The sequence below is a fragment of the Brassica napus genome, chromosome C6 (assembly GCF_020379485.1).
Source record: "Brassica napus cultivar Da-Ae chromosome C6, Da-Ae, whole genome shotgun sequence".
In the NCBI taxonomy this organism is placed as follows: Eukaryota; Viridiplantae; Streptophyta; class Magnoliopsida; order Brassicales; family Brassicaceae; genus Brassica; species Brassica napus.
Window position 1 is genome coordinate 27,174,603 of NC_063449.1, and position 17,243 is coordinate 27,191,845.

At 39.6% G+C, this 17,243-nt stretch overlaps 2 protein-coding genes across 2 annotated transcripts; both read right to left on the reverse strand.

Annotated features, from left to right (window-relative positions):
• Positions 1 to 13,100: 13,100 nt before the first annotated feature.
• Positions 13,101 to 14,859, reverse strand: LOC106407918. Its single transcript, XM_013848764.2, has 3 exons — positions 13,698 to 14,859; positions 13,540 to 13,615; positions 13,101 to 13,329 (listed from the first exon to the last, which is right to left on the reverse strand). Exons 1-3 carry the CDS (start codon positions 14,857 to 14,859, stop codon positions 13,101 to 13,103), a joined length of 1,467 nt encoding a protein of 488 aa, XP_013704218.2.
• Positions 14,860 to 16,175: 1,316 nt separating this feature from the next.
• On the reverse strand, positions 16,176 to 16,751 carry LOC106407919 (uncharacterized mitochondrial protein AtMg00810-like). Its single transcript, XM_013848765.2, has one exon. The coding sequence runs from the start codon at positions 16,749 to 16,751 to the stop codon at positions 16,176 to 16,178; it is 576 nt and encodes a 191-aa protein (XP_013704219.2).
• Positions 16,752 to 17,243: the final 492 nt, after the last annotated feature.

The following is a 17,243-nucleotide window of genomic DNA, read 5'->3' on the forward strand; positions in this document are numbered from 1 at the left end:
TGTCTGGATGGACAACGCATGGAAGGCTATCATGTCCATATTGTCAAGATAACACTGATGCTTTCCAACTAAAACACGGAAGGAAAACGTGTTGGTTTGACTGTCACAGGAGATTCCTACCACCTGATCATCCATATCGTAGGAGTAGGAATTTGTTTACGAAGAACAAGAGGGTGTTTGACAGTCCACCTCCGGAAATTTGTGGGAAAGATTTGAAGACACAACTAAGAGATTTTGGTGCAGAAAGGACGCCAGACGTCGGTGGACATGAGCGTTTTCCGGTAGATGCTGTTGGAGAACTACATAACTGGCACAAAAAAGTATTTTCTGGGATCTGCCATACTGGGAGGATCATCTGCTAAGGCATAATTTAGATGTCATGCATATTGAGAAGAACTTTTTTGACAATCTCATGAACACGATCCTTAATGTTCAAGGTAAAACAAAGGATAATTTGAAGTCAAGACTGGATTTAGTCGATATATGTGCTCGTTCAGAACTTCATGTTGATGAGAATGGTAGGGCTCCTTTTCCCATATACCGACTTGATGCAGAGGGAAAAGATGCGTTCTTTGATTGGATTTCAAACGATGTGGAATTTCCAGACGGTTACGCATCAAATTTGCGTAACTGTATCGACAGAAAGGAAAGAAAGTTTACTGGCTTGAAAAGCCACGATTGCCATGTAATGATGCAGCGCCTCCTTCCGTTCGCCTTCAAGGAACTATTAGCACGAAATGTTCATGAAGCAATTGCAGGGATAAGTGGTTTCTTCCGCGATTTATGCACGAGATCAGTGACTCTTGAAGGTATTGAAAATTTGAAAACTAACATAGCCGTGATTCAGTGCAACCTTGAGAAGATATTTCCTCCCTCATTTTTTGATGTTATGGAGCATCTTGTTATTCACCTGGCAAGAGAATTGGAACTTGGTGGTCCTGTGCAGTATAGATGGATGTATCTGTATGAGCGGTATATGTTCCATTTGAAGAAGATGGTGAAAAATTTAAGTAGGGTGGAAGGTTCTATAGTCGCACAGATGATCAATGAAGAAACTTCAAACTTTGCCGAGTACTACTTTCCAGCAGAAGTTCAGACCAAAAACAGAAGACCTGCTCGGCATGATGATAGAGGCGAACGGGCAACATATCATGTTACGGTTCCAGACATTTTCACAGACGTTGGACGACTTAGCGGAAAACCAAAGGACCGTCGACTTACTGAGCAGGAGCGCAGTCATTTGCAAACATATTTGCTCACCAACTGCGAAGACGTTCTTCAATATGAGAGGTAAATAAATGAGCTTACAAATTTTTATTTTAACAAGTTGAAATTTAAATCTTAATTAATTACATTATTGTCATCATATACAGAATTTTCATGGCAGAAAAGCGGTTCGAGTATAGATACGCCACAGAGGACGAACTAGAAGAAATGAAGCAGAGAGAATTTACTGGATGGATGTTTACTTATGTGAGTGCTTTAAACAAATTAAAATATATTTTATCACATATTTATACTAATTCACATTTATTGATATAATATATATATATGTGCTATTAATAGGTGTCTGCTGGTTTGGCCAGAGGTGAAACATTTGACGATTGGATACGTGAGATGGTCGTTGGACCAAACTTTGTTGTGAAGTCATATCAGAGATTTTGTACTCGAGGATATGCATTCACAACTCAGAAGAGGAGACGTTCGAGTACGACTTATGATGCTGGCGTTTGTTCTGCATCAGGAGAGATGTATACTACGGACACATACATGAGATTTTGGAAATCAAGTATTTGGACATGGTTGGATTGCGTTATAATGTTTTCTATTGTGATTGGCACGACAACACTCCAGATCGAGGTGTGAGAACAGATGCATTTGGTGTTACATCAGTAAATTCGAGGCGAAAGCTGCAATATTATGATCCTTTCATTCTTGCTTCTCAGGCCGATCAGGTAATTAAATGTTAATTTTTCAGAATGATTCATCATCATGTGTATTAATTTATAATTTTTCTAAATGTTACAGGTTTGTTATATCAAGTACCCCGGGTAAGGAACAGAGATGATCCATGGGTTACTGTTACAAGACTCAACCCGAGAGGCCGAGTTCAGGGAAGTTCTGAGCTGGAAGACCCACTACAACCAAGCACATCCGGCAACTTAAGTGCAGCAGAAGATTTAGCTGGAGTTGGCCTTGTAGTCGATTTAACAGACTTCGGAGAGGAAGCCGTCGTTCACGTAGAGGATGAACCAGTGATTGGAGAGTTTCACCAAGATCCAGATTCAGATTCATCTGGTGATGATGACTCAGAAACAGACTACCATTGATTTTTTTTTTTTTTTTTAAGAAATACCGAGGAAATTCCGAGGAACACTTGATATAACATCTTTCCTCGGATATTAGTTATTTGGTTTATCTAGCAAGGCAAAGCTGAATACGAATTAAAAACTACTCAAAACACAACCAAATAAAACGAAGAAACCATGTAAAAGAAATACGAACTCATAATTAAGAAAAAAAATAAAAAAAAACAAAAAAAAAACTAAGTTCAAAATTAACAGAAAATAAGACCATAAAACGTTAGAATAGAAAAGAAAATAAAATAGCACGGTCGGAAATCAAATGGCAATACTGGCCGGTGATAGCTCCTACTCCTCGTCTCCTGCTCCAGATGTTCCTGCATCTTTGGGTCTCTTGGACCTCTTTCTTACCCTGTGTGTACCACTCGAACCCGAACCAGAGCTGGATGGAGAGTTGTCCCGATGAACTACATCATCCTTTTGGCAACGACACGGCCTGATACGTGAAAAGGCAGCCCAGATCTTGTGTAGCATGTCGTTGTTTGTCTTTATGCTCTGATCTCTCAAATGTTGTTGCTGGCGCGAAGTGGCGTTCGGTGGAAGCTCTTGCAGCTTGTACTGGCTGGAGTCTGATGGGAGTAGCTGATGGGGTTGTGAATCATCTGGAATGGCTTGTGCAGCCTCATCTTCTCCTTCTTCATCAACCACGGCCTTGCCTTTGGTCTGATATTTTGGCGTGAAGAAGGATGGCTTGTCTACTAGTGCGGTAGCAGGGGGTAGGAACTCAACTGCAGCCTCTGAAAGTAGAGCAGTCAGGCCGATCTGAGGCAGGTGGCAGTAGAGAGTGTTTTCTTCGCTCGGTCCTGGAATACGTAGACGTAAGGACCATCCCGATCGATCCTCGAGTGGGGACCAGCTATGAACTCCTTACTTACTAGAGAAATGACATCCAGGTAGTTCCAAGCAATGTTGTTCGATCTGTCCAGTGCTACCTGATGGTTATCGCAGTCTACACCCACATGTGTAAGGATCCGAGTAATCACTGCACCAAATCCACAGGCACTGCTCTTGGATTTGGTTACTTTCCCCTTGTATCCTGCTAAGTTTGCGGCCAGCACCGCTCCCATGTTGAAGGCAGTAGCAGGTGGGAATGTAGAGTTTCCAAATGCCGGTAGCAAATGCCTCACACCTTGGTACAGGAGGCACAACTCCCATTGCGTGACTGATGCGGCGGTGGTTGTCCCGTATAGCAATGAGCCATTGAGGCGTGTGGCATATCTCAGTACTGGGCTCCGGATAAGTGACTCCTTTGTCTGAGAAGATCTATAAACCCCTGTGCCAATCGTTTCCCAGAAGTTCAACAGCTCTGAAGTCCAATAAAGACCAGATGTCCTCTCCCCTGCACTCAATCCAAATAGTCCGCAGAGGTCTGTGAAAGATACCTCAAAGTATACTTTCTGCACTACGAATGCTAGAAAACCTTCCTGATGGCTATCATCAGGATGGCTGACGTATGCGGATGCTATGAACTGGCGTACCAACTCCGGATAAGTGGGTTCGTTGAGGTTGCATAGTTTGCCTTGACCCATGTTCTGGAACAGCCCTTCAATGTCTGATTTGATTCCCAATATTGTCATCGTCTCAGGACATGCTAGTTGTGTAGCCGGAACGTCTACCTTCTTCATGTTGTTGTAGTGGGTGGTATCAGACTTATCCCACTTCTTTGGCATTTGCTTCTCTCGCTGAGACGAACCCTCTTCTTGTGTGTTCTTCTTTGTTGATGTTTTCGTGCGCTTCATTCTCTACAAAATAGAATCATTGCTCTCAACATGGTTATAATCAATTAAGAACTCAAATCAACATGAAAATGAAAGGCGAAATCGAGTTGTGATAAAAAAAACCAAATTGAAAAAAATTCTCAATCCCTAAATCATCCCAAATCCTGTTCCAAACTCGTTGATCACAGACAATTGTGTTCTATTCCATGTTTAAACATCTTTTTCATGCATATTTGATCAAGGAATCAACACGGAAATAAGAAATTCACAAAATCCAAAAAAATTGCTCAAGAACACGATTTCAGAATGTGGAGATTCGCGGAGTATACCTGTCTTAGGGTGAAAATGAGTGTAGGAATCAGGTAGAGCTCGAAAAATCAAGGGGAATAGAGCCCAAAATTGTTCAAATCGGATGATTATAGAGAGAGAAAAGGGGGGGGGGGTCGAATTATAGGGAAATCGGAGGGGATAAGAGTTCTGAGGTTTTGATCCAAAAAGTTCGGGTTTTGCCTTATAATTCTGTTTCCCGCACACGCATCGATCGATGTGTTTTTGTACAAACACGGATCGATCGATCACATTGTTACGCTTTGGTCCATCTTAGTGATCAATCGATGCGTTTTTGGATATATATACATCAATCGATCCGTTTATAAACAAAACGTACGAGCTTTTCCGAGGAAAGTTTGAGATTCTCGATCGATCGATGGGATAGTCAAATCGATCGATCACATTGTTACGCTTTGGTCCATCTTAGTGATCGATCGATGCGTTTTTGGATATATATACATCGATCGATCCGTTTATAAAAAAACGTACGAGATTTTCCGAAGACATTCCGAGGAAAGTTTGAGATTCTCGATCGATCGATGGGATAGTCAAATCGATCGATCACATTGTTACGCTTTGGTCCATCTTAGTGATCGATCGATGCGTTTTTGGATATATATACATCGTTCGATCCGTTTATAAAAAAACGTACGAGATTTTCCGAGGACATTCCGAGGAACGCTTGAGATTCTTGATCGATCGATGGGATAATCTAATCGATCGATCACATTGTTACTCTTTGGTCCATCTTAGTGATCGATCGATGTGTTTTTAGATATATATACATCGATCGATCCGTTTATAAAAAAAAATTGACGTATTGAAACCCCAAACACTAGTTCCTCGGAATTTCCTCGGAATATTCCGACGAAATTCCGAGGAAGAAGAGGGTTTCCTCGGAATTCCCTCGGAATAATCCGAGGAAATTCCGAGAAAATAGGTTTTTTTAAACCGAAAACAACGTTTTGCGGTTTGAATAACACCTATATAACCCTTATTAAGTGTCTTACGTTCATTATGAAGTCAAAAATTTGCTCCTTACCGTATAATTAACACTTTTCCGATTGTATGAACGAAATCCCACAACATAAGAGAAACACTTATACATTTTAATGAACGGTAAAGGGAATACTTTCAATTAGTTTTGAAATTTGTTATTTCATGGTTTATGCTCATCTATACAAAGAATCCTCAATGGTATGCATTACAATTGTATAAGAAATGAAATACGGCAAAAAAAATTGATGTTTTGAAACCCCAAACACTAGTTCCTCGGTATTTCCTCGGAATATTCCGAGGAAAGTCCGACGGATATTTTACTTTCCGTCGGAATTTCCTCAGAATATTTTCATTTTACCGGGCAAATATTTCGCGAAAATTAAAATTAGAATTCTGACGGAATTCCGACGGATAGTATCCGTCGGACCCTAGGTTTTATAACCACGAGCCGCTTCTTCTTCCCCATTTCTCTCTTCTTCCTCTGCGCGACTCCTCCGGCGATTTCCCACTCAAATCCGGCGATATCTCCGGCGATCTCCCCCTTCTCTTACACAAATCATGTAAGTACCCTATCCAACTCTCTTAGGTTCTATTTGTTAGGTTTTTGTGTAGTTTTGATAGATTTTTGTTAGGGTGATTTTGGTTAGGATTGTGATTTGGTTGTATAATAGGTTTAGAATTGTAATTTGGTTGAATAATTTGTTTTGTTGAATTGATTTAGATTTTTTTTATAATTTTTTTATTTCTTTTGTATATATAAAATCGATTTTTGTATATAAAATCGATTTTTGTATTTTACAAAATGATTTTTCTATATAAATTCGATTTTTTGGATTTTATAAAATCTTTTTTGTATATAAATTCGATATTTTGGAATTTACAAAACATTTTTAATATCTATAAAATTTTTTTTGTGATTAAAAACTATTATTTGGGATTTAAAAATATTTTTAATAATATATATATATATATATATATTAAAACTATTTTTTGTAATTATTAAACTATTTTTTATTTATTAAAACTATTTTTTGTTTATTAGAACTATTTTTATATATTTATTAAATATTTTTAATATCTATAAATCTTTTTTGTGATTAAATTATTTGGTATTTTTTTTAAAAAAAAATTAATTTATATATTTCTGTATTTATTAAATATATTTTTTATATTTTTTTAATTTACAGGTCTCATGATGATCAGACCCGGCCTCGACAGCGTCGTGGTCGTGGTGGTATGGGGAGCCAGTCTCGGGATTCCACCCATTTTCAGGATTCCCCTTCGCCCCACAGCTCCAACCATACATCTCCCTCTGCTGCACCCGCTCCTGCTCCTCTCGCTCCCGCTGCTGCATCCGCTCCTGCTCCTCCGAGTCCTCCGAGAGTGATGAGTGTTACGGAGTTGGTTCAACAGCCCGGTCGTGACCATCTTCCGTATCTCACTGCGTATCCACATGGACGGGGTCAAACATGGTAATTAAACATTTTTTTTCTTTCAATTTGGATTCATTATTAACCGTTTGTTCTTTTTATTAGGTTCAACCGATCCGGGAACGGGATCAGCGCATGGATCAACCGTATGATGTACTCGGCCCTCGACAGGGGACATCCGACTTTCACTCACTTCCCTACCGACAAGCAGGTTCTGTGGTTTCGTCAGTTTGCTCTAAGTACATCTAATTTTTTTTATCCCTAAATTTAATATAAATTTTCTGTGGTTTTGTCAGTTTCAGTATTCTAACTTCGTCCGAAACGGACCTACTTCGTCAGCAGATCAAAAGTTCCGATGGAAGAAGAGTCGCTCGACCAATTTATTATGGGAACAATCACGAGTGGAAGAAGTTCAATTTCGATTTATTAAACAATTTTTAATTTATTAAACTATTTTTTAATTTATTAAACTATTTCTTTTCTTTTTTTATTAAAAGGTCCCAAAGTCGATGAACGACACGGTCTGGAAGGAGTTGTGTGCGCATTGGGATAAGGAAGAGACGAAAGAAACTTCTTCCACCAACTCCACCAACCGCAGGAGCGACCGTAAAGGGAAGGGCATCTACAAGCATAACTTGGGTGCTCAATCTATTGCCACTCTGGGAGATCGCATGGTAAGTTCAACCGCTTTTTCTTCAATTATTTGAGTTTCAGAATTTTAATTTACTGTGCATTTCTTTTAATTTCTAATATTTTTTTAATTTATGTTTTTTTTCAAGGCGGAAGAAAATGATGGCGAGCCGGTTGATGATCTCGCCCTATTTCTTGGTTTAAATTTGTAAATTTGGCTATTTTCTATTCAGTCGGTTCCAAAGAAGAAGGGGCGTTTGGTCGGTTTGGGTCGTCGCACCCGGTCGGTTCCTCCTTCTTCTGCACCACCGCCCTTTGTTGATCCAGAAGTACTTACGGCTCAGTTGAAGGACAAGGATGATCGCATATCTTTGTTGGAGATCCAGATGGCGGCTCAACAGGCGGGCTATGAGGCACAGAGGAGGCTGAACCAGCAAATGATGGAGATGATGCAGAGGATGTACCCGAACGAGGTGTTCCCGGACGTGCCAGACCCGTAGTTTTTTTTTTCCAAAAACTCGGAATATTTTATTTTTATTTGTGAAACTTTGAATATTAATTAATATGATTTCAATTTTAATTTTAATTTTATAGTTTCGAATTTAAATTTCAAAAATTTTATTTTTTTAAAAAAATTAATATTTTTTACATTCCGAGGAAATTAATTATATTTTTTACTCGATCGATCGATGCGTTATTGAACATAAATCCATCGATCGATCTGTTTATAAAAAAAACGTTCGGAATATACCGAGGGACATCTTCCTCGGAATATACCGAGGGACATGTTCCTCGGAATATTCCGAGGAAGATTTCCCTCGGTATATTCCGATCGATCGATGAATATGTGTCCAAAAAAGCATCGATCGATGAGCTTCCGAGGAAATATCCCGACGAAGTTCTCCCTCGGTATATTCCGAGGAGATTTCCGACAAACTAGTGATCCTCGGAATTTTCTCGGAAATTTGTGTCCTCGGAATTCCGTCGGAAAATTCCGAGGGATTTCCGAGGAAAGAAGAAATTCCGAGGAATTATTTCCGAGGACTTGTTTCGTCGGTATGTCGTCGGAATAACGTTATTCCGACGAAATTCCGAAGATTTTTTCCCTCAGTATCCTTGTTGTTTTCTTGTAGTGAATAATTAAAAAAATCAAAAAACATTTTTTCTAAGGACTCCAATGTGGTATCACCATTGGAGATGCTCTTACCGTTGTAATATATACTCCCTCTGTTTCTAAATATAAGATGTTTAGGTAAAAACACGCATATTAAGAAAATCATTGTTTTGTCTAGAAAGTATCATTAAAACTATAAATTAATGTTATTCAACTAATTACAAAATAGATTATCAAATATAATTGGTTGCACAGTTTTTAATAAAGTAAAAAATTGCCTAGAAAAATAAAAACATCTTATATATTGGAACATAAAAATTCTTTGAAACATCTTACACTTAGTAATAGAGGTAGTATCTTTTAGGAAAAGTTCCAGTAGAAACAAGCATCATCATCTTTCTTTGTTTGGCGTATTTAATCACATAGTTGTTGCAATGTTGTTAACTTTCATATTTCGCTGCTTTGCATATGTACGACTTTCAATCAAACAAGAGAAAGCCTCAGCTTAGAAACGAATATTTGTTTTGGCTTGTATAACTCATAGTTTTATTGCTAGCATTAGAAGTTTAAGGTTTCTCTATTCTGTTTAAAATATACATATATATATATATATACATCATGATTATATATGCAACCATTTGAAGATGAATATCTAAATTACGTACATATAGAAATCATATAACAAAATATATAAGAAAACAAAAAAAAAACATCATTTTGTTCACAAAAAAAAAAAACATCGTGTATAGTTCTTTTTCATTTTACTTCCTTTTGATATATAGGTGCAAATACAAAGGTGACCTGCTATTAAACCGGACTGAATTGTTAGGCAGCACAAGTGAGGTTAGAGTTTAGTACATTAAGTGCAAATCATATAGTTGTGGATTCTTACTAACTAGAGGCGTTGTCAGTAATCAACACATATGCATTTTAACACGTTGTGAATCTTGTAATATATTCCGAATACGTTATTGTTTAAAATGCTTACTGGATCGCATAAATGTGGATACTTAACTAGAACGATAAGTATCTCGTCAATGTGTATCAATATTTTAGTTAGCTAAATACGAGGATTATATAGTTTAATACTTTAGTTTTACCGTAGTCATTTAAACAAAATCCTTAACTGTAAATTTATCAACTATATACGGCTTCAAGTCACATAACAAATCCTATCGTGATAATTATGTCGGTAAAAGAACATAAAAGAAAACGATAAGAACTAGCCCATTGCCCCATACATATATTCTTACCGATTTATAACCACAAAAGATCACGTAATTATCGTTACATATAAATAATCACGTTTTGTGATAAGATTACCAATTGATTAATACAGATACAGATACCACGGAGAGAGGGTCCATCCGTGGGCTGCACCTCCCCTTGGGGATTAGTCTGGGCCTCGGCCTGGGATACCCCCAGGTTAATCAAAAAAGATACATGTTATACGTATGGCGTGAAATTTGCGTGCGAAACCTAAAGGCATGGTCGAAAGTTCTTTGGAATTTTTTTTAAAAAAGTTCTGTGGAAATTTATCTTGTCGCTGTTACAACTTCGCCTTAGTTATTGCTTTCTTCTTCGAATTTGTTTTCTTGTGTTTAAAAAAAAAAAATAACGGTTAGGATTCAACTTGCTCAACGTTTTCGTGGATGCCAAATTTTCGTTTTTTTCATTTCAATTACTTGGTGTCGGTAAAAGAACAATGAAAGAAAAATCTTTAACAACACAATGAAAGAAATACTCAGAAACTGAAAATAATAGAATAGAGATGTACGTTTGAAAATGAATTCTTTGGGACTTGGTGCGCTCTATCAGTTTGATGTATGTAATGAAACTGTTAGTTGATATATGCATTATCATCACCAAGCTTTAAAGATCTAAGGTACAACATGTATTTTCTTATATAAGAAAATATCAAACGCAAGTAATAGAAACTTCAACTGATTAATATAGAACTTATCAAAAAAATAAACAACTTATATTTTCAAAATATGAACCCTCTAGGGTTTTTGATTGATTAAAATATCCTTAAAACACTACATTTTAACACGTGAAGAAGATTTCATTTGAACATAAATTAAGGTATAGATGGTTTGGAAATTATGTCAATTAACACCAAGTATGGGTAATTTGTTAACATTTTCTTAAAAAACTATGGATCATTTGTTCGACACGCAAAAAGAAAGTTGTGGGCTAGTGATGATCTTGATTAGCATACGGTAAGTCCATAAATCGTCATTAGAAATAAGCTGTGTTTTTTTTTTCTCCCGATAAGCTCTATTTTAGAAAAAAAAATTATACTATTAATTGAACAAATCTGAAACTATAAACAAAAACTTTTTTTTTTTACCAAAAATTAACATCAAGACCTTGTTATTGTATTTCAGGTACAGTAATCTAGTCCAAAGAAAGTGGCCGGGAAGCTAACAACGAAACTAAAATAATATTATTATTTTTTTATTATTTTTTTTTAAGAAATAAATATTTTTTCAACCCGAAAACGGGAATTCAGTTTCGGTTACAAGTTCCATTTGAACTAAATTTCCCAAGTCAGAGTATTTCAACCTAGCTTCGCCCACCCACTAGACTCGACACATTCCGCTAAGTCGTTTTTAAAATCCTAAGGAATCGGTAACCGTTCTCAACCATTAACGATGACCACGGGACCGTGAGGTTCTCCTCGTTGCCTCGGATGCCGGAAACTCCCATGTCGTTTCCGGAGTAGTTGGTTCCCGATGAACTCCTTAAAACTTATAATCGTCACTGTCGATGAAGCGCTAGACGAGCCTAGAGATGAAAGAAACTCTTACCAAGAGGACTCCACTTCCAAAGCTGTCACGGAACGTGCAAGAAAACGGGTTGATGTCAACGCCACACCCCGTCGAGTAGCCTCAACCCACCTGCAAGTAAAGTCAAGCCACACTATCGCAAAGCACAAATGAACCATTGCGACACCGGGAAGCGAGCGTAGACGAATTGTTGACCCGAGACGATCAATGACTCCTGAGAATCGCCTATACAATTCTGGCTATCAAGAACTGACATACCGTTTACGAGACCGTGAAAACCAACTTCGGAGTCAGCGAAGCGGTTGTCGATGAGAAGCAGTAAGACATCTCTGATATGAAAGCGGCCACTTCCAAACCGGAGAGCCAGACAGGGAGCCGTGAAGGAAGAATCAGAAGAGAGGCAGAGCAACAAGTAACCATCTAGAAGCCATAGCTACTTGCCGCAACCGCACACGCCGGAACGAAGTCGGATACCATCTCCGTCTGCGTATCATGACTACAGACGCGCACCAGCAAAAGAACCCACCGAGACTCTCTTGGTAACAAGAAGTGAGGGATGAGTCTCACCGACACCGGAAAGAACCAAAAATACCCACCACCGTTACCGCTTGGCACCACCGGTCGACAACGACACCGCCGCAGCCTAAAGGGTGGAGCAAACCTTCAAAGTCCTTCAACGACGCATAATCCGGCGAGATCTAAAAAACAGATCCGATCCAGAAAATTGATCCCGCCAAAACCCTAAAAGCCGACTGCTTCACCACCAGACCTTCTCGCCACAGCACCAGACGAAGCTTGAACCCGCCAGAGAGAGACGCCCCTTGCGCACGGAGCACTCACCGGAGAAACAAACCAGCCCAGGACCGCCAGCATATCGAAGGGGGAGTGAGAGGAGGAGGAACAGCAAAGGTCAAACGAGAGGAAGGGAGAGAGGCTCCTCCGGCGCCGGTATGCGCGCGCACACGTGGCCGGACGCCGGAGAGAAATACACTTCGCTTTAGTTACGGGGAGAGGAGAGAGATGAGAGGATTGAGGAGAGAGAGAGCTAACTAAAATAATACTCTTTCTGGATACAAATGTAAGATGTTCAATATTTTTATCTTGTATACAAATGTATGATGTTTTGAGATATAATTAATGCATTTATTTTTAAAATTTAAACATAGTAAAATTATGAGTGGTGAAACTTTATTGATATAATCAAAAAGTAACAACTAAAATATTGTATTTATTATTTTTTAACATGTGTGTAAAACTCCTATATCGTAAAATCCCGAGGAGGTAGTTGATTGAGACTTTATATCGTAAAAAGATGTGTGTTGGTGCTCTACTAGTTCATTTCATTATTTTTCTCAAATAATAATCATCTCATGATATAAAAGTTTATACACATTTCTCACTATAGATGACACTTGAAAGTTCAGGGACTACCAGATATAAGAACTAAAACACAAGATACCAAGAACGCTTTCTTGTATATTAGAAGTCTGTTAAACAATCTTCCTAGATCTGTTTAATCCGAATTACTCTCAGTCACACACGACTAGAGACGGACCAATTCCTAATCTATCAAAACAGAAAGCACGAGCTACACCTTCAAGTACTCGTCTTTCTTAAGCTCTCAAGAACAAACCTCTTGCTCTAGCTTTTCAATCAATAAACGGCTAACCACGATATCCACAAAGTAATCAGGTTATATACCCTTAACACAATACCCTAGTTGCCTAAATATTGTGGTAAGCCCAAATCTTCCAAATCTTCTTTGCTTCACGCCAAAGTAACATCTTGGAACCAATGAGATATTGACACGTCATCATCTCATAACCGACTTGTAACAGCAAGTCACACTTCCTATATTGTGCATAACACATCCTCTGTTTCTCAATCCGACAAGCTGCTTTTCTTGAGCTTACATTCTCCCCCTTTTTATCTGAATGTGACAACCTATGCAACCTGCAATGTAAACATCCACGCAGCACACATATCCAAGACAAAGAAACTACTCAACCAGTGATCATCAACTGAGAACATATTTTTTAAATAAGTTGCACACGGAATTGATAAAAGCATAGTCGAAACACATAGTCTGAGTCTTAAATAGTACAAGCTGGATTAAAACTTAAAGTATCATTAAGAAATAAGACATGATCATCCTACGCGTACGCGTCTTCCTCATCTTCATCCTGCTCATTGTTTTCTTCAACCCCTGGATGAGCAACATGTTGCTCATAGTCTCCCCCTGCATAGGTGCACATTTAGAGAAAAATCATTCGTTAGACATAGAGTAGAAAATAAGACAAAACACTGTGCATCTCCCTTACTCCTCAGGCGAACTCGAATGGTTTTGAGTCCCGCAATGGCGCGATTGATGTCGTCCTCAAGGCTGGCAGCACTTGAGTCTGCTCCAGACCCACGACCAGCCTTAACATCCTTGACAACAAGCTTCGGTGTTCCAGTGAACTCATCATGAAGCAAGTCAGGAGTTATAGTTCGCTGAAAATGGATGACCTGCTGAATCAAGTTAGGGAACATGATACACCGAGTCTTCTCTGTCTGAGTGTTCGCTGCCATTGCAATTATCTGATCATAGACGAGTTTCCCGAAGTCAAATCCAACATGATGATGAAGCATGTAGATGAACCTGAGTCGCCTTTGGTTCATTGAGGTGTAGTTCCTGGTGGGAATCCAATTCGAGCAGACGAGCTTGTACAGAACCTGATTCGTAGCTGTGAGATACTTCGAACTCATGTTCTCACCTCGTCTTATTCGTCCATCGGTGAGAAAACCAAAAACTTCATCAAGACATTCATCCATCCAGTTAGGATCTTCTTCAAACCCCGGAATGCAATACATCGAATTAATCAGACTCGGAGAGAAATCAACAAGCGATCCTCTAACATACACCGCTACACCACCATCGTCTCGTTCCTCAGCTTCCGGAAGATTGGCAAGGAATTCGCGGATTACATTGGGCTGATAAGGGTCGAGATCAGTGAGGGTATGAATCAGGCCTGCCCCGATCACAATTCTTCTGACATCAGAGAGATTCTCGTCCGTGAGGGAGATAGGCTGCTGAGGAATGAAATTCCACCCTCGGAGCTCTCTGAAGCGCTTAGTCGCCTTGATTGAGAAGAACCATTCAGTCATTGGCATCCTTTTAGGTCGCATAAGCTCTGGATAGAACTGAGCTTTAGTTTGATACACATTCCGACTCTCCTCAAATATCTGTTCTTTGGAGCGATTCGGAGGAGTGTTTGATGCCATCGGAGCTTCGTCGGAGTGGTCGTCTGAGGATTCCCCATCTGAGAGAGACTCGACTTCAAGCTCAACGTTCTTGGGTAGAGGCGCAGTGTCACCAGCTGAGACACGACGGCGGCTCCGCTTGCGCGAGGATGACCCAGAAGAGAGGTCAAGTGGGTTCATCGGAGTAGTCTCGACATTCTTCAGTTTCATGAGCCGCGAGCTTCTCCTTATTGGTTGCATGTTGCTAGTGAGAGAGATCGAGTGCGCCGGCGAGAGAGATAGATAGAGAGAGATGTGACACTTGAAGACAGCTGCATCATACAATCCTCAAAAATAACCCTAATCACACTCACCAAGCCCGTTAGAAACAATAGCACTAGGCCCAAGACATTAGACCCAATATCAACAGCACCTCAGTTTGTGAGAAAGAGAATTTGTGAGATTGATAATCATGTCCTTGCACGCAATGCAGCACACAAAAGAAACAGCAACTAAAGCACCTCGCCAGAAGACATACTCCAGAATGTCTTTTAGCGTCCAGAGGAGAGAGACACAGATTGCTTCCCACTCGTACTCAGCCACCAAGAGGTTTTTGATAAAGAATCAGTGAGACCAACCCACATCTGTAGCTGTTTCTCAGCCGAGTAGCTGTCACAGACATGATCCTATCATGCAGCTCACTCACACCTGAACTTCTGCAGCATAGCCATTTGTATGGTCTGGAAACACAGTGTAGACCTCTTGTGTGTCTGTCTCTCCAACTCGACAGTTATTGTAACCTTGATCTGTAGCTATTTCTCAGCCGAGTAGCTGTCACAGAAAACATTTTTTTTTTTATTTTACCAATCAGAGTTGACATCAACCCTGCCCCATCCAGACAGTGATCGAAATTAGAGTCTGAAAGTTGTGTCCTCCAGCTCCATTACGAGTGTCCATCATTCAGGGCCTTTTGTTTTTCTTTTCTATTTAGTAATCCAGGGCACTCTTCTTACCCAAATTTCACTCAGTCTCTGCTGTGTTTCCTCATTCAATCCAGACAGTGATCAATGCTCAGATCAAAAATGTTGTAGCATCTTGATCCAAGATGAGTGTCTTTCACCAGTGAATCAAATGACTTTACTGTAAAGGAGACAGGTGAAATAAGCTGCACAATCGAACTTGTTGACTCAGAGTTTTGTGATTGTGGTGGCATATCGACAAGCAGTAACACATATACACAACTGTCATGCTCTCCTCTTCTGACATGACTTATTCAGAGATTCACAATTCCCAAAGCCTTTCGAAGGCCGAGGAACATGTTGTAGTCCAGAGGTTTGGTGAATAGATCAGCCAGTTGTCTTTCAGTAGATACATGCTCCAAAATCACGATTTTCATCTCAACTAACTCTCTCACAAAGTGATGTCGAATGTCGACATTTTGGTGCGTGAATGTTGAACCGGATTTTTAGACAAGTTTATGGCACTCATATTATCACAGTGAACAAGCATAGGGTTAGAGATGATACCATAATCAACGAGCATTTGGCGCATCCAAAGTAATTGAGTGCAACAGCTTCCTAGAGCAATATACTCAGCTTCAGCAGTTGAGAGAGAGACACAGCAGTTTGTTTCTTGCTGTGCCATGCCACCAAGTTGTTCCCAAGAAAAAAACATCCGCCAGCAGTACTATGACGATCATCCAGACAACCTGCCCAGTCAGCATCACAAAATCCTGCAAGATTCACGTTAGTTTCAAAGGTGTAATGAAGACCAAAATCCAATGTACCTTTCACATATTTGATAACCCGTTTTACTGCATTCATATGTGACTCTTTTGGATTAGCCTGGTATCGAGCACAAATGCCGACACTTAGACACAAGTCAGGTCGACTCGCGGTAAGATACAGCAAGCTCCCTATCATGGCTCTATACAGTTTCTCATCAACAGGTTTCCCATCCTCATCTCGCGACAGCTTTGTAGTTGTGCTCATCGGAGTATTGGTTGTCTTGCTCGTCTGCATACCGAATCTTTTGATGAGATTCTTTGCATATGTGCTTTGTGAGACTGTGATTCCATCGTCTAACTGCTTGACTTGTAGTCCAAGAAAGTAACTCAGTTCTCCCACCATGCTCATTTCGAATTCAGAAGTCATCGTCTTAACGAACTCATCAACCATTCACTGAGATGTTCCTCCAAATATTATATCATCGACATATACTTGAATGATGAGGATATATCTCCCATTCTCTCCAATGAACAGGGTTTTATCAACTCCTCCTCTTTGAAATCCAGCCTGAGTAAGGAACACTGTCAGACGATCATACCATGCTCGAGGGGCTGTTTCAGTCCATACAATGCCTTCTTGAGTTTGTAAACATGATCTGGAAAGTGAGGATCCTCGAAACCTTTAGGCTGTGTGACGTAGACTTCTTCTTGTAGTACACCATTCAGAAATGCACTTTTCACATCCATCTGATAAAGTTTGATCTTCAGATTGCAAGCCATTCCAAACACCAGTCTGATTGACTCAAGTCGAGCAACTGGCGCGAAAGTCTCGTCAAAATCCACACCTTCGATTTGTGTGTAACCTTGTCCCACAAGTCTGGATTTGTTTCTGATCACGTTTCCTTTCTCATCGGTCTTA